This window comes from Molossus molossus, unplaced genomic scaffold (assembly GCF_014108415.1).
Source record: "Molossus molossus isolate mMolMol1 unplaced genomic scaffold, mMolMol1.p scaffold_m16_p_20, whole genome shotgun sequence".
Classification (NCBI taxonomy): domain Eukaryota; kingdom Metazoa; phylum Chordata; class Mammalia; order Chiroptera; family Molossidae; genus Molossus; species Molossus molossus.
This window is the reverse complement of record NW_023425356.1, coordinates 21,248,197-21,265,803: the sequence shown is the minus strand read 5'-3', so window position 1 is coordinate 21,265,803 and position 17,607 is coordinate 21,248,197. Positions and strand designations below refer to the sequence as shown.

The window sequence follows — 17,607 nt, the reverse complement described above, 5'->3', positions numbered from 1 at the left end:
AGAATGATTTGAGTAGCCTTTATACGGTAAAATGATGAACTTCACATTGAATGGGTAGGTAACAAAAAAAAGGGTGAAATCAATTTAAAATTACTTAGCAAGAAAGCTGCAACCAACCATTCTGCTTGCCCACCGACTACCAACATATTTGAGGTAGTAATTCCAGGTGCCTCAGAAGGCACCTGTGGCACTAAATCTGCTCATTTCAGCTTAGGTGCCTGAGAAAATAAACAAATTCACCCAAATATATTATCTACTCACTTAAAACTCATTAAAAAAAAAATTTGTACTACTTTACAAGTAGTTTTTGGGTGCCTACTCTATGAAAGGCACTGAGTCAGACAATATAATATAAACAGGAATGAAACAAGATTTTTGATTCTCAAACTTAAAAAAAGGTAAAGCTTGTAAGTACCGATATAGACAGTACTTGGGCAATATGCTGTAAATACTTTAAAGATGACATGAACAAAATGCAAGTAAGTTCGGAAATGGGGGAGACACGTAAATCTTCCTCGGGGGAGACACGTAAATCTTCCTCGTAGGCTTTGAAAGGCCAACCATCAACGTCAAAAATGAAAATATAATAAAGAATGGATCCGTGAAATGTCCTTTCCTGTTTTTACTTATTTTTGAAGGACTTCTTTCCTGACGTCTTGCTGTCCGTTAGTCATGGAGTTTGGTGGGTGGAGATGGAACACAAGTGTTTGGTAAATCCGTCTGAATGGATTTGCAAACTCATGCTCCATCCTCTTCCAGGCCCCCCCAAAGCAAGCCTCCGTTATTTGTTTCACTGCTGGTGTTGACAGCTCGGCTCTAGGGTCCTATGTTCCGGCTGGAACTGGAAGTATGTCCCTCAGGCACCAGAGCTCATTTCTCGCGCAAAGCCAGGAACGTCCCAATCGGCTTCACCCTATATTGAGACAAAGAACCAAGATTTTCTCCTGAACCTATGGCTGGCTTCCCAAGAAGCAACCAAACGGGAGCAGGACCGACACAGAATGCGGTTTCCCTTCAGCTGTTCACCTGGTTCTTGGCGCCAAAACAAACCACCGTCCGTCCCCTGCCGGGTCTATAGACACGTCAGACACGTCATCGACAACCCTCCGCCTCGCTAAATAGTCCCGTCTAGGATTCCCCGGATACACACGCTTTCCACCGCAAAGGCCTGCGGGGGATACCAAATGGGCCTCGGCGGTGCATCATCCTTCTGTTCCAATGGAAAAGTAGGTTTTCTAACCATCTTCTCTTCACAGATCCGTCCGCCACAAAGTACTTTCGCAGTCTCCACTTCCGGGTCCGCCATTTTGTTGCCTCCATTTCTCCACGAGGGGGGTTAAAGGCCCCCTAAATATGCATATATGAAAAGGGTAAAAAGTAGCCGTCACTGACAGGGAGTCTAAACTAGAGAAGGAAACGGCACCAAACTGGCGGGTTCGGCGAAAGCGCAGCCGGCAGCGTCCCGGACGAGGAGGTGAGGGGGAAGAAGAGATGGGTGGCCTCTGGGGGGCGTCAGGGCCGGCAGGGAGTGTCCCCTGAAAAGCTGCACCACTTCCCAGCCCAGCCCCGAACTTCTGGGTGCAGACAGAGCGGCGCCCCTTCGTGGGAGCGGGGGCACCTGGGGGAGGGGGGCGAAGAGGAAGGGGATGCTGTCGGGAGGAAGGGGAGGGGACTGGCAGGAGGTGAAGGAGGGGTGGGTGTAAGACCTGGGGCCCGGGAGCTGGACTGAGGGAAGCCAAGGCCGCAGAGGTGACCACTAGGGGGCAGCGCGGGGCCGGGGCGGGGCCGGCTGCTTTCTAGGCTGAGACCTTGGCTCTGACTTGAACCGAAAGACGGAACATCTGGGAAACAAGATTTGTGACAGAAAAACGGGGCTCCAGGAATAGCCTAAAGATTATTAGTGAGCACGCTAACCTGAACAAGAGCCTAAGGGCCCCATCTCCAGTTCCCCCTTTTTTTTTAAAGAGAGAGAACGAGATTTATTGTTTGTCGTAGGCATTCATTGGTTGACACTTGTGTGTGCCCTGACTGGGGATCTCCCCGCAGCCCTGGCGTCGCACCAGCTGAGCTACCCCGCAGGGCCTGGGCCTGGACCTCCAGTTCTTGCACAGTTGTTTGTACAGCTGGCGGCTCAGTGAGGACGCGTGTGACAGAAAAAGGGGAGGGGGGTCAGACCATGGTTTCTTCAGTTCTAATGCTCCTTCCCGTTAGCTTTCTCTCTGCTCACAGATTTACTTGAGCCAGCAGAGATCATTTCATTACCCTCTCCCTTCCCAGAAGGTCACCCTGGCTGTGTGCGTGTGTGTCCCCCACCCCCCTTCCTCTCTCCTTCTCTCCCTCTCCATCTGTGGAAAAGGACATTCTCTGGCTTGCCTTCAACAATTTAAAAATATTTTTGGCTACCTAGGACCGTATTTTCTTTTCTTGTTAATCCTGACCCGAGAATATTTTTTTCATTAATTTTCAGATAGAGTGGAAGGGGGGAGGGGAGAAACGTCCATGTGAGAGAGACAAATTGATTGGGTGCCTCTTGCATGACCCAGGCTGGGGCTGGGGATCAAACCTGCAACCCACGTACATGCTCTTGACCAGGAATGGAACCCTCAACCCTTCAGTGTTCTGGTGGTCACTGTAACCGGTAAGCCAAACCGGCCAGGGCTAGAACTATATTTTCTTTTTTTTATCCTCACTTGAGGACATTTTTTCCATTTTTTGTTCAGGTAGAGTAGGAGGGAGAGAGAGGAACAGAGAGAGAGAAACATAGACGTGAAAGGGACACATTGAGTGGCTGCCACCCACACGACCCAACCAGGGCTGGGGACAAACTGCAACCGAGGTACGCACCCCTATTGGGAACCAAACCCAGGTCTCTTGGGATGCAGGCCGGTGTTCTAACCGCTGAACCAAACCGGCCAGGGCTGGGACTATATTTTCAACATACAATTTGATCCACGTAGTCCAGTAGAGATGTTCTTAAGCATCTGTTTTCATATCTATTTTCACATACCCTTGGTAGCAGTGAAAGGACTGTCTCACCCAAATTCTTGTATCAGCCAATGTAATTACTCTCTAATAATAGAGTACTTTGTTGTCAAGTGCTCAACCACTTCATCAGTTATTAAAATTCAATTATTGAAAGTTCTTGTGTGTTTGTTTGGGAGGGGATGTGGGTGTTTTATTCATCTTCAAAGTCCTAAGAGTCAAGTTAGATCAAATTTTTGTTTCTTCATTTTATATGTAGGGAAAGTGGAGGTACATACAGTAAGGGAGAATCTCCCCCCCCCGTTTTGTTTTGTTTTTTTTTATCCTCACCCGAGGACATTCTTCCATTTTTTGTTCAGGTAGAGTGGGAGGGAGAGAGAGGAACAGAGAGAGAGAGAGAAACATCGATGTGAAAGGAACACATCGAGTGGCTGCCACCCACACAACCGACCAGGGCCGGGGACAAACTGCAACCGAGGTACGTGCCCTTAGCGGGAACCGAACCCGTGTCTCTCAGGACCGCAGGCCGACGCTCCAACCGCTGAGCCAAACCGGCCAGGGCTCCCCCCCTTTTTTTTAGTGATCAAGGAGAGGGAGCTCAGAAGTGCCTAGACTGTCCTCTTGTCTCCTAAGCTACATTCTTTTTTTTTTTTTTTTTTAATTAATTATTGATTTGGAAAGGGAGAGGGGAAAAAGAGAAACATCAATGTCAGAGTATTGATGTGAGAGCGAAACATCAGTCACCTGTCTCCTGCATGTCCCCCCATGGGAGATCTAGCCCACAACCCGGGCTTTTGTCCTTGATTGGAATCAAACCAGCAACATCCCAGTACACTGGACAATGCCCAACCAACTGAGCCATACTGTCCAGGGCTCTTGGCTACATCTTTTATCTGGTAGGTACTGCCAGTGTTGACATGGGATACTGGGAGAATGGAACATAGTCCCTGCAAAATGCTGTTATTTTTAAAATACATTTTATTTTTACTCAAGATAGATGCTTCAGGTTAACTCAAAAGAAAAGAGTAACTGGAGTGTAGGAGGAGAAAAAAGCCTTGAAGAACACATTTCTAGGCGGCTTTTTTTTTTTTTATATCAGGTAATGAATATAACACCTTATTTATAGTCTAGTCCCAAAGTAACTATATCTTCATATAGTAAGAAATATGGCTCTTCATGGCCTAAAGAATGCGATGACAAGTTTGGATCAGTTGCCATTTAGTGGAGGGAGAGGAAGGGAGAGACAGAAACATTGATGTAAGGCATCGACTGGCTGCCTCTTGCACGACCCGCACCAGGGACCAGGGCCAGGGATGAACCACAACCGAGGCACAACCTTGGTCGGAATTGAACCCGGGACTCATTGGTCCACAAGCTGACCCTTTACCACTGAGCCAAACCAGCCAGGGCTAAAGTATCTGATTTTCCAGTAGAATCAGCTTCCCAGGAATGTGAAGCATACCAGATTTCTCCTTAAACAGATACCTCAACCTTTAACTGAATTTTGTGAGTGTTGTGGTAGAGAATAGAGCTAGAATTTCATTATAGAGCTAGAATTTCATTATGAGGATAGTTTAATACTGTTTTGTGCCAACATTTCTGAATATCCCTGTGTAGGGCATTCTTTCCCTTTGTGATCAGTTATTACTGTAGAGGTAATAAGGCTTGCCGATAAACCTTTTTAAATGTAGGGGTGGGCAGAAGTAGGTTTACAATTGTTTGTATGGAAAATAATACAATATTTAATAAATAATGCCCTGGCCTGTGTGGCTCAGTGATTAGAGGGTCGGCCTGCCTACCTAAGGGTCTTGGGTTCAATACTTGGACAAGAGTACATGCCTGAGTTGCAGGTTCGATCCCTGGCCCTGATTGGGGTACATACGGGAGGCAACCAACCCATGTTTCTCTCTCACATCCATGTCCCCCCCTCGACCATTCCTTCCCTCACTCCCTTCCACTCTCCCTAAAAAGCAATGGAAAAAATACCCTCGGATGATGATTGACAAAACAAACAGCCCTGGCCAGTTTTGCTCAATGGTTAGAGCATGGGCCCATGAGGCAAAGAGTCGCAGGTTTGATTTGGATCAAGGGCATGTTCATGGGTTGCAATTCAATCCCCAGCCCTGGTTGGGGTTGTGCGGGAGGCAACCAATTGATGTGACTCACATTGACATTTCTCTTTCTCACTCTCTTCCCCTCCCTCCCTCTCACTCTCTTCGAAGATCAATGGGAAAATGTCCTCGGGTCAGGATTTAAAAAGTTTTAATAAATAATACTAGAATAAACTCTGTTTCCTGTACTCAAAATTGTAAACCTACTTTTGCCCTCTCCTGTATAGTGTAATTTGAGAAAATGTGAAGGAATTATTTCTGATTAACGAATGAACCACCTAGAAATTTGTTCTTATTAGTAATAAGATAAATAAGTTGAAAGGCAGTTTTGATATTTTAATATATTTTTATTGATTTTTTTAGAGAGAGAGGAAGGGAGAGAGAGAGAGAAACATCAATGTGAGAGAGAAACATCAATCGGCTGCCTCTTGCATGCCCCTACTGGAGGTCGAGCCCGCAACTGGGGCATGTGCCTACTTGGGAATTAAACCTGGACCTCTCAGTCCGTGGGACAATGTTCAGTCCAATGTGCCATGCTGGCCAGGCAGTTTTGATATTTTAAAAGGAAGATAACCTGGAGAAATGCAGAGTATCCGTTTTCTCTAAGAAGGTTTTGCTATCATTTTTTTCGCTAGTGTTTTCTTGAATTGTAAAAACTTACACTTGGATAGGATTATAGAAATTCACACTATTTAGCCCGGCCAGTGTGGCTCAGTGGTTGAGCGTCAACCCATGCACCAAGAGGTCGCCAGTTTGATTCCCAGTTAAGGCACATGCCCAGGCTGTGGGCCCAATCCCTAGTGGAGGGCATGCCAGAGGTGGCCAATTGTTCTCTCTCATCGATGGTTCCATCTCCCTCTACCTCTCCCTTCCTCTATCTTTAAAATCAATAACGGAAAAAAAATTTACACTATTTTTATTTATTTATATTTGTTAATTCTCACCCAAGGATTTTTAAAAATTTTTAGATACGGTGAAAGGAAGGGAGGGAGGGAGGGAGGGAGGGAGGGAGGGAGAGATAGAAACATTGATGAGAGAGAACATCAATTGGCTGCCTCCTGCATGCCCCTAACTAGAGATTTGGCCCACAACCTGGGTATGTGCCCTGACTGGGATCTAATCAGCGAACTCTTGGTGCATGGGTTGATGCTCAACCACTGAGCCACACCAGCTGGGCTAAGTGAAATTTTTATACTCTATTACCTTAAAATTTATTGATCTATTTTTCACTTTGAATGAATCTTTTACCCATGTGTGATTTTTTTTTTTTTTTTAATGAAATAAGGGTTTGCCTTTACTCATAAAAAGTCCATTGTAGGTGCCACACTCCTTATTTTTTTAATCCTCACCTGAGGACATTTCTCCATTTTTTGTTCAGATAGAGTAGGAGGGAGAGAGAGAAGAGAGAGAAACATCAACGTGAAAGGGACACATGGAGTGGCTGCCACCCACACAACCCAACCGGGGCCAGGGACAAACTGCAACCGTGGTACATGCCCTTAGTGGGAACCGAACCCGGGTCTCTGTGGACCACAGGCTGATGCTCTAACTGCTAAGCCAAACTGGCCAGTGTGGTGCCACACTTCTGAGTAGCTCTCTTTCAGACAGTCAACTCAGAGATCTGGGCTTCTTCCATTATGTGGCTCTTCTGTCACATAGTCCAGTCTTGATGTGGCTTCTTTAACTTTTGGTTATAAGACTTCTTGTTCAGCTAGTATTCAGTTGATTATTCTGGCTGATTGTGCTGTAATTTTGTTGTAATTCCAATTCGGGACTGGGGAGAAGTGAGTGTAACTTCCACTTACTATGCAGCCATCTTCCACCTCTTCCTCTCTTGCATGATTTTGTAACAATGCATTGGTCATTTGAAAAATATTGGTTCACAGAATTATGCAGATTATCCAAGTGTTAATGTATTTTATTAAACAATATTGAAAAATTCACATTCATTAATATCACCATGAATTTCATCAAAAAGTTTGTAGTAAACTATCAACTCATGGTGGATGTATATTTCCCAAAATCCTAGTTTTTGCTTGAAAGCTGAAGTTATAATTGAAAATTGGCAATAAATATTGTTGATTGTATTCTTTGAAGTGGGAGTTTCACTCTGTTCTTTGTTTTTTCCAATTTTTATTAATTTATTTTTGTTACAGATGTTTCTCCCTTTTTCCCCCTAGACACCGTCCTCCCCATTTTTTTTTTAATCCTCACCCAAGGACATTTTTCCACTCTCTATTCAGACAGAGTGGGAGGGAGAGAGAGGAAGAAAGAGAGAGAGAAACATCGACGTGAAAGGAACACATTGAGTGGCTGCCACCCACACGACTCAACCAGGGCCGGGGGCAAACCACAACCGAAGTACATGCCCTTAGTGGGAACCGAACCCGGGTCTCTCTTGACCACAGGCCGACACTCTAACCGCTGAGCCAAACCGGCCAGGGCATTTTTTTTTAAGTGTCTGGCATATACCTTGGTTTGTCTATTTGTCATTCTTTTCTGTAACATAATATTTCTACCCATGGTCATTTCAAAATGATGAAATTCTGTTTTATTGATCCCTTAAGCTAGTAAGGTGGTGATGTGATATGTTGACATATTTCCAAAGTATTATTCTGGAGATTGAAGGTGAGGGAACTGTTGCCCTGGCCAGTTTGGCTCAGCAGTTAGAGCACTGGCCCGTACCTCAGTTGTGGGTTTGATCCCCAGCCCCAGTCGGGGTCCTGTGGGAGGCAACCAATTGATGTGTCTATCTTACATCGATGTTTCTCTCACTCTCTTCCTCCCTCCATCCCTCCCACTCTATCTAAAAAAAATATCAATGGAAAAGTATCCTCGGGTGAAGATTTAAAAAAAGAAAGTGAGAGAATTATTGTTTAGGGCCTAAAATGTTTCCAAATATCTGATTGCTTTTGTTAGATGATGAGTAGAAAGGAAATGCCCTACCAGGTAGTCACCTTGAAAAGTATACTAAAGTACAAGAAATCTTCTAAAAACATTTTACAGGCAACTGTCCTTGTGTTTGAGTTACAGCTTCCCGAAAACTTTTGTTCCTATGCATAAAGATGTCTTTGGTGGACTTGGGGAAGAGGTTGCTAGAAGCAGCAAGAAAAGGCCAAGATGATGAAGTGAGAACATTGATGGCAAATGGTGCCCCATTCACCACAGACTGGGTAAGCTCTCTTGATTATTCCCAATCTTTTTCTTTCTAATTTTTATTTATTAATTTGAGAGAGAGAGGCAGGCTGGGGGAGAAACATCAGTTTTGTTGCTCCACTTATTTATGCATTTATTAATTAATTCTTACATGTGCCCTTACCAGGGATCAAACTGGGAATCTTGGTATATCAGGATGACTCTAACCAACTGAGCCACACCGGCCGGGCACCAATCTTTTTCTTTTCTTTTTCTTTTTTTTTTATCCTCACCCGAGGACATTTTTTAAATATTTTGTTCAGATAGAGTGGGAGGGAGACAGAGAGAGAGAGAGAGAAACATCGATGTGAAAGGGACACATTGAGTGGTTGCCACCCACACGACCCAACTGGTGCCGGGGACAAACTGCAACCAAGGTACGTGCCCTTAGTGGGAACCGAACCCGGGTCTCTCCAGACCGCAGGCTGACGCTCCAACCGCTGAGCCAAACCGACCAGGGCATCCAATCTTTTTCTTAAAGTCTAAACAGACTTTACTGATTTTTCTTCATTCCCTTTCTGCCTCATTCTCCTGACAAGAGTTTTATTTTTTTTGTCCCATCTGAATATGTGGTTTTCTTTATTTCTTTTTTTAAAATTTTATTCCTTTATTGATTTTAGAGAGAGAAGTGAGAGAGAGAGAGAGAGAGAGAGACATCCATGAGAGAGAACATTGACTGGCAGCCTCCTGCATGCCCCCCACCGGGGATCAGGTCCACAACCTGGGCATGTGTCCTGACCGGAAATCGAATTGGTAACCTCCTGGTGCATGGGTTTATGCTCAACCACTGAGCCACACCAGCTGGAGTGAATATATGGGTTTCTTTTTCTTTTAGTTTTCTAAATTGAAGGTGTCTCCTGTGGATATATAGGTGGTAATTGTAAAGGTATTATATACTTGTAATTTTCTATAAAGCTTTTCAGAGTATTTCTAAAAATTTAATTCTCCCTGGAATGTAGTTAGTGAGAAATTAAACAAAATCAGTGTAATAAAAGTACATATCTAAACTAATAAACTCTATGTTTTCTTTTCTCTAAAATATCCTGGTTAATAAGAAATAGTCTGTGCTGTGGTTGGTGTTGGTCAGTGTATAGAGCATTGGCCTGTGCACCGAAGGGTCTCAGGTTTGATTCTGGTCAGGGGCACGTACCTGGGTTGCAGGTTTGTTCCTCTGCTCCAGTTGGGGCATATATAGGAGGCAACTAATCAATGTGTCTCTCTCACATTGACCTTTCTCTCTCTCTCTCTTTTTCCCGCCTTTCTTCCCTCCCTTTCACCCTCTGTAAAAAAAAAATCAATGGAAAAAATATCCTTGGGTGAGGATTAACCAAAAAAAAAAAAAAGGAAAGAAATAGTCTAGTCCTGGCCTGTGTTCCTCAGTTGGTTGGAGTGTCATCCTGTGTACCAGAAGGTCTCGGGTTCGATTCCTGGTCAGGGCTCATACCTAGGTTGCAGATTTGATCCCCAGTTGGGCCTGGTACGGGAAGCAACTGATCAAGATATCTTTCTTACTTGCTGTTTCTTTCTCTCTCTTCCTCTTCCTCCTTCAAAAAAAAAGAAAGAAATGAGAAAAGAAATAGTGTAGCCATTTTGTTTCCTTTACCACTATTGAAAAACATTCCAGAGCCCAGCTGGTGTAGCTCAGTGGTTGATTGTCAACCCATGCACCAAGAGGTTGCTGGTTCGATTTCCGGTAAGGGCACATGCTTCGGTTGTAGGCCTGATCCCCAGTGGGGAGCATGCAGGAGGCGGCCAATCGATGTTCTCTCTCATCGATGTTTCTCTCTCTCTCTCTCCCTCTCCCTTCCTCTCTCTAAAATCAATAAAGGAAAGAAAAAAAAAAGCCATTTAAGAGGCCCTGGCCGTCCTGGCCGGTTTGGCTCAGCGGTTAGAGCGTCGGCCTGTGGTCCAGAGAGACCCGGATTTGGTTCCTGCTAAGGGCGTGTACCTCGGTTGCAATTTGTGCCCGGCCCTGGTTGGTCGTGTGGGTGGCAGCCACTCAATGTGTCCCTTTCACATGGATGTTTCTCTCTCTCTCCCTCCCACTCTACCTGAACAAAAAAAAAAAATGGAAAAATGTCCTCGGGTGAAGATAAAAAAAAAAAAAAAAAAAAAGAGGCCCTGGCCAGTGTGGCTCAGGTGGTTGAGTGTCTTCCCATCCACCAAAAGGTTGCTAGTTCTCCTAATCAAGGCACATGCCTGGGTTTCGGGCTTGATCCCCGGTAGAGAGGCATGTAGGAGGCAATCAATGTATTGCTCTCACATTGATGTTTCTCTTTCTCTCTGACTCCCTTCCACTCTCTCTAAAAGTCAATTAAAATATTTTTTTAAAAAAACATTAAAGAAGAAGGTGTAATTTCATGATCCTAGACAGCCAGCTTGGAGAGCAGAGTTTTAGAAGATCTAGGCCCAGGTTATAATGTGGGTTTCCTTAGCATTCATAGGTTTTGTAAGCATTGCCTAATTTTAACAATTCAATGAGTGAGTGGTGAGTGTCCTCTTTTCTGGAGTGGTTAATTCATAACCTTAGAGGCCAGCAGGTTCTTCTTTTTTTAATCCTTACCAGAGGATATGTGTCTTCATGGATTTTAGGGAGAGGGAGAGGGGGAGAGAGAGAGAGAGAGAGAGAGAGAGAGAGAGAGAGAGAGAAACATTGATGTGAGAGAGTAATATTGATTGGTTGCCTTCTTTTTTTTTTTGGTATGTGCCCCTAGTGGGAACCGAACCTGGGACCGATGCTCCAGCCGCTGAGCCAAACTGGCCAGAGCGATTGGTTGCCTTCTGTAGGCACCCTGATCGGGGATCAAACCCAAGACCCTTCCATACACAAGAAGATGCTTCAACTAACTGAGCCACACTGGCCAGGACTGAGGCCAGCAGGTTCTTAGCACTTCACAAAAAGGAAGAAAGGAAACCCATGAGATTATCTTTTCTATAAATAGACCTGAGAAGAACAATGTGAATTAAATCTAGTCAGGCAGAGAGGCTGAATATATGAAAAGCAAAGAATAAACAAAATAGACTTAAAATAAAGAGTATAACAAAAAGAAAGGAATAAATTTCTGGCCAAAGTGGATGCTGATAACTCTTACAAGATTTACTTTGAGATGATATAGACTTGCTTATTGCTGTTGATACTTGATTGCTAACTATTTTTAAAAAATATTTCCAGTGATTTTTAGAAGATAGGAGAGGGAGAGGAAGAGAGAAACATCTATGTGAGAGTGAAACATTGATTGTCTGCCTCTTGCACGCCCCCTACTGGGAATAGAGCCTGAAACCCATGTGTCCAGACCAGAAATCAAACTGTCAACCTTTCGGTGCACAGGATCACACCCAACCAACTGAGCCACACTGGCCAGGGCTTGATTGCTAAATTTTTATTGCCTCTTCCTCTTATTAGTCATTTTGCTTTGCTTTACTATAGTAACAAACTTCTATTCCAACCAATTAAATTGGCACTCCAAGTTGCACATGCAACTTTCTGGTCTGCCCTTGTCCTAAAAATTGTTTTGAATCTGCATCTATCCCTTCCCTTTACCCCTGACTCAGAATGCTCTTGTCTGTCCCATTTTTTTTACCTTCTAAGCCCTGTTTAAAATCATGTCCATTAGGGAATCTTACCTGATAAATCCACCTGACTTAAATCCACTATATTTAGTTCTTATTTATTTACTTTTATTATTACTTATTTATTTATTTTTTGGCATATGCCCCTAGCAGGAACTGAACCCAGGACTCTCTGCTCTGCAGGCCAACGCTCCAACTGCTGAGCCAAACCGGCCAGGGCTAGTGCTTATTTAATTGGTGGTATATTAAGTTTTTAATTAAGTCATTTCTTCAGTCCCCTATTAGTAAATTAATTTTTTGTTGTTGTTAATTCTCACCTGATGATATTTTTCCATTGCTTTTTTTTTAGAGAGCGTGGAAGGGAGGGAGGGAGACAGACAGAAAGAGAGAGAGAGAAAGATATGTAAGAAAGACACATCAGTCCAGCCAGTGTGGCGTAGTGGACTGAGTGTTTTCCCATGGACTGAGAGGTCCCGTTAGAATCCCAGTCAAGGCACATGCCCAGTTTGTGGGTTCGATTCCCAGTAGGTGGTGTGCAGTAGGCAGCTGATTAATGTATCTCTCTCATATTGATGTTTCTGTCTCTCTCCCTTCTTTTCTCTAAAAAATTAGTAAAAATGTATTTTTTTAAAGAGAGAGAGAGAGACATCATTTGGTTGCCTTGTGCATGACCCCAATCTGGGCTGGGGATTTAACCTGCAACCTTGCCTTTGACCAGAATTGAACCTGCAACCCTTAGTCCATGAGCCAGTGCTCTAACCACTGAGCAAAACCAGCCAGGACTATATATTAATTTCTTAATTAAGTTATTTCTTCAGTCCTGTGTACCCAACCAGATTCTCTCTCCAAGGGCAGGAACCATAATACTTACCTCTTGTTCGCTTCAGTAATGATTTAGAAATCTGCACGCAGTTGATATTCAATGAGTATTATTTTCCCACAGCTTGGAACATCACCCCTCCATCTTGCAGCCCAGTATGGTCATTATTCCACAGCAGAAGTGCTCCTTCGAGCAGGCGTTAGCAGGGATGCCCGAACCAAAGTGGACAGGACCCCATTGCACATGGCTGCAGCTGATGGACATGCACACATCGTGGAACTGCTTGTTAGGGTAAAACAAGAATAGTGGTGGGACTGTATTGTAAAAAGGACACTCACCTTCCTTTCTTAAATGACTGGCAGGAAACTAGGTTTGGAAAGATCAAGTTGAGGACAGTTTATAGGATTGAGTTGCCTCTCTTTCAAGAGTAATTGTGACTGAGAATTTTGTTTTCTAATCCTTTGAAAGGTAAAGACTTTATTGATTTTTCTTCATTCCCTTTCTGCAGGTGTTCTCTGCACTTACACCTATTTTTTCAGATCCTCAGCTCTGTTAATAAATGCAACAGAAGTCTGTTTTTTTCCCCTTCCTTTCTCATCTGTTATAATTTCCCCGTGATGTCCTTAGAAGACCCACTCGTTGAAGGCATTATGTCTTTCAGCATCAGGGTAATTTGAGAAATATTTTCCCTTTGTTATTTCTTATGTAATCTAAATTTGAATATGTGTAATCTATGGAAATTCTCTGTGTTGGTGATGGGATCTTGCACCTGTGCTGCTGTAACCAGTGTCTATATGAAAACATTACTTTTCTATGACAGAATGGAGCAGATGTGAATGCCAAGGATATGCTGAAGATGACAGCTTTGCATTGGGCCACAGAGTACCACCATCGAGATGTTGTAGAGCTACTTATCAAATATGGAGCTGATGTCCATGCTTTTAGCAAATTTGATAAATCTGCCTTTGACATAGCCTTAGAGAAGAACAATGCTGAGATTCTGGTCATCCTTCAGGTCTGTTTCTTGTTTGTTTTTTTTAATCCCCAGAGTATGCTTCAATTGAAATTAAGGACTTGTTTTGGAAGCTGTATCAATACTGAATTTTCCCTATCTTATCAAAGAAGTACTTCTAATATGCTTTAAATCTTGTGACTCAGTGTCATTAGTATATTTAAATATGTATTTTATTTATTTATTTAGTTAAACCTCACCCGAGGATATATGTATTTTTTTCTTTATTGATTTTAGAGAGAGAGGAAAGAAGAGGGAGAGAGAGAGAGAAACACTGATGAGTGAGAACATTGATTGGCTGCCTCCTGCATGCCCTCCACTGGGGATTTGGCCCACAACCTGGGCGTATGCCCTGACCAGAAATCAAACTGACAACCTCTTGGTGCATGGGTCAATGCTCAACCACTGAGCCACATCGGCTGGGCTCACCTGAGGATATTTTTCCATTGATTTTTCAGATAGAGTGGGAGTGAGGAAGAGAGAGAGAGAGAAACATCGATGTGAGAGAGACACATCGGTTGCCTCCTGCATGACCCTGACCAAGGTTGGGGATCAAACCTGCAACCAAGGTACTTGCCTCTTGACTAGGAATTGAACCGGAGACCCTTTGGTCCATGGGCCAACACTTAACCGCTGAGCCAAACGAGCCAGGGCTAAATATATATATGTTTTATAAAGCTCTGGATTATTCATGGTGATTGAATAACAGTATTGGTGGCCAATACAAAAACAAGATTTATTTGGCTTTAGAATGATTTTTTATCCATGAAGATTTTTTTTTCTAATTAATTTGACTATACTAAAAACCTCTTTATGTTTGTTTGTTTGTTTATTTATTTTTATCCTCACCCGAGGACATTTTTCCATTTTTGTTCAGATAGAGTGAGAGGGAGAGAGAGAGAGAAACGTCGACATGAAAGGGACACATCGAGTGGCTGCCTCCTGCATGACCCTAATCGGGACCGGGGACAAATTGCAACTGAGGTACCATGCCCTTGGCTGGAATCGAACTCGCGACTCATTGGTCTGCGGGCCGATGCTCTAACAGCTGAGTCAAACCAGCCAGGGCTCTTTATGTTTTTTGAATGTATATCAACTTATATGAGAGAGTACATAGCTCTAAGGCTTATCCTTTAATCTTGGAATTAAAGGAAGCCATCTCAGAATTAAGTTAGCTGCCTGGCTCTTTTTGGCTCTCTGAGCAGCACCATGGTGGTGGGCAAGAACAAGTGACTTACGAAAGGTGGCAAAAAGGGATCCAAGAAGAAAGTGGTTGATCTATTTTCTAAGAAAGATGGTATGATATGAAAGCACTAGTTGTGTTCAATATAAGAAATATTGGAAAAACACTAGTCATGAGACCTCAAGGAACCAAAATCACATCTGATGGTCTCAAGGGTTGTATTTTTGAAGTGAGCCTAGCTCATCTGCAGAATGATGAAGTTGCATTTAGAAAATTCAAGCTAATTGCTGAGTGTGTTCATGGCAAAAACTGTCTGACTAATTCCATGGCATGGTTCTTACCCATGACAAGATGTGCTTCATGGTTAAAAAGTGGCACAGCATGACTGAAGCTCATGTTGATATCAAGACTGCCAATGGTTATTTTTTTTTTTATTTTTTTTTTTTATCCTCACCTGAGGATATTTTTCCATATTTTGTACAGATAGAGTGGGAGGGAGAGAGAGGAAGGAAGAGAGAGAGAGAAACATCGACGTGAAGGGACACATCGAGTGGCTGCCACCCGCACGACCAACCAGGGCCGGGGACAAACTGCAACCGAAGTACGTGCCCTTAGCGGGAACCGAACCCGGGTCTCTCCGGACCGCAGGCCGACGCTCTAACCGCTGAGCCAAACTGGCCAGGGCGCCAATGGTTATTTACTTCATCTATTCTGTGTTGGTTTTACTAAAAAACACAACAATCAGATGCAGAAAACCTCATGCTCAGCATCAACAGGTCCACCAAATTGGAAGAAGACGATGGAAATCATGACCAGAGAGGTGCAGACAAATGACTTGAAAGAAATGGTCAATAAATTGACTACAAATAGCATTGGAAGAGACATAGAAAAGGCTTGCCAATCTATTTATCTGCTCTAGGATGTCTTTGTTAGAAAAGTAAAATGTAAAAGAAGCCAAGTTTGAATTGGGAAAACTCGTAGCTTCATGCTGAAGATAGCAGATCTGGAAAAGCTACTAAGGATGAGACAGTTGCTAAAGTTGAACAAGCTGCCGAAGTGGCTTAATTGGTTGAGAGTTGTCCTGTGCACCAAAAGGTTGCTAGTTTAGTTCCTGGTCAGGGCATATATCGGGGTTGTGGGTTCAATCCCCAGTTGAAGCAAATATAGAAGGCAACCAATTGATGTTTCTCTTGCTCTCTCACTCACTGTCCTCCCTTTTTTCTGTAAGCATGTCCTCAGGTGAGGATTTAAAAAAGCTGGGAGCGTAACCAGTAGACATAGACAAAAATGCTGGGGACGGGGCAGGGTGGGGGGATTGGGAGGCGAGTGTCAATGGGGGAAAATGGAGGAATATCTGTAACAAAAATAAATTAATAAAAAAAAGCTGGGATGATTCCTTCCATCAGTTTTTTTCTTTTTACTTTTTTTGTTAATCCTCACATGAAGCTATTTTTCCATTGATTTTTAGATAGAGTGGAAGGGAGGGAGGGAGAAAGAGAGGGAGAGAAAAACATTGATGTGGCTCACATCGATTGGCTGCCTCCTGCATGACCCCGACCAAGGCTGGGGATCAAACCTGCAACCCAGGTACATGTACTTGACCGGGAATTGAACTCTAGATCATTTTGTGCTCGAGCTGATGCTCTAACCACTGGCCAGGGCACCACCCATTATTTATTTTTAAATATATATATTTTTTATTTATTGTTTTTGAAGAGGAAGAGAGAGATAGAAACATCAATGAGAGAAAACATAGATTTGCCACCTCCTGCATGCCCCCCACTGGGGATTTGGCCAGGAATCGAACCAGTGACCTCTTGGTGCATGGGTCGATGCTCAACCACTGAGGCACACTAACCTGGCTTTCCACTGATTTTTAGATAGAGTGGAAAGAAGAGAGAGAAGAGAGAGAGACAGATGTGAGAGAGTCACATAGATTGGTTGTCTCCCGTACAAACCCCACTGGGGCCAGGGATCAAAACTGCAACCCAGGTATGTGCCCTTGACCAGGAATTGAACCCGTGACCCTTTAGTCCTCGGGCCAACACTGTAACGCTCAGCCAAATCAGCCAGAGCAGGAGGAGTTGGACCATTTTGTGGGTAATGGAGATCCAATAGAATTTTTAAAATATAGAATTGATATTAGACTTTTTATCTTTTTTTAGAGAGAGGAAGGAAGGGAGAAAGAGAAAGAAACATCAGTTTGAGAGAGAAACGTTGATCAGTTGCCTTTCATATCCACCCTGACCTGGGATTAAACGACAACCTAGGTATGTGCCCTGCCCTGACTGGGAATCAAACCCATGACCTGGTACACGAGACAACATTCCAACCAACTGAGCCAAACCAGCCAGAGCAATATGATTAGATGTTTTTTTAAAAGATGATTATTTGGCTCTGGCCGGTTTGGCCCAGTGGTTAGAGTGTCGGCGCATGGACCAAAAAGTTGTGGGTTCAATTCCAGTCAAGGGCATGTACCTCGGATGCAGTTTGGTCCCTGGCCTTGGTCTGAGTCATACAGGAGGCAACCAGGCGATGTGTCTCTCTCACTTCGATGTTTCTCTCTGTCTCTCTCTCTCCCTCCCACTCTATCTGAAGATAAATGGAAAAATATCCTCAGATGAGGATTAAAAGAAAAAAAAAAAAGACTGGCCCTGGCCGGTTTCGCTCAGCGGTTAGAGCATTGGCCTGCAGTCCGGAGAGACCCAGGTTCGGTTCCTGCTAAGGGCACGTA

General features: G+C 43.6%; 1 protein-coding gene and 1 pseudogene across 6 annotated transcripts in view; both read left to right on the top strand.

Moving 5' to 3' along the window:
- Window positions 1-1,363: 1,363 nt before the first annotated feature.
- The window catches only part of GABPB2 (GA binding protein transcription factor subunit beta 2), a 52,675-nt gene continuing 36,431 nt past the window's right edge, over window positions 1,364-17,607 (top strand). For 2 of the 6 annotated variants that reach the window (XM_036271942.1, XM_036271940.1), the window contains exons 1-4: window positions 1,364-1,474; window positions 8,127-8,266; window positions 12,802-12,969; window positions 13,499-13,693. In XM_036271942.1, the coding sequence (XP_036127835.1) occupies window positions 8,159-8,266; window positions 12,802-12,969; window positions 13,499-13,693 (471 nt within the window). In that variant the 5' untranslated portion in view covers window positions 1,364-1,474; window positions 8,127-8,158. Of the gene's footprint in view, window positions 1,475-8,126; window positions 8,267-12,801; window positions 12,970-13,186; window positions 13,347-13,498; window positions 13,694-17,607 lie in introns of those variants that run through there. The other 4 variants (XM_036271941.1, XM_036271939.1, XM_036271944.1 and 1 more) reach the window with 2 other exon arrangements.
- LOC118636960 lies at window positions 14,900-15,986 on the top strand (annotated as a pseudogene).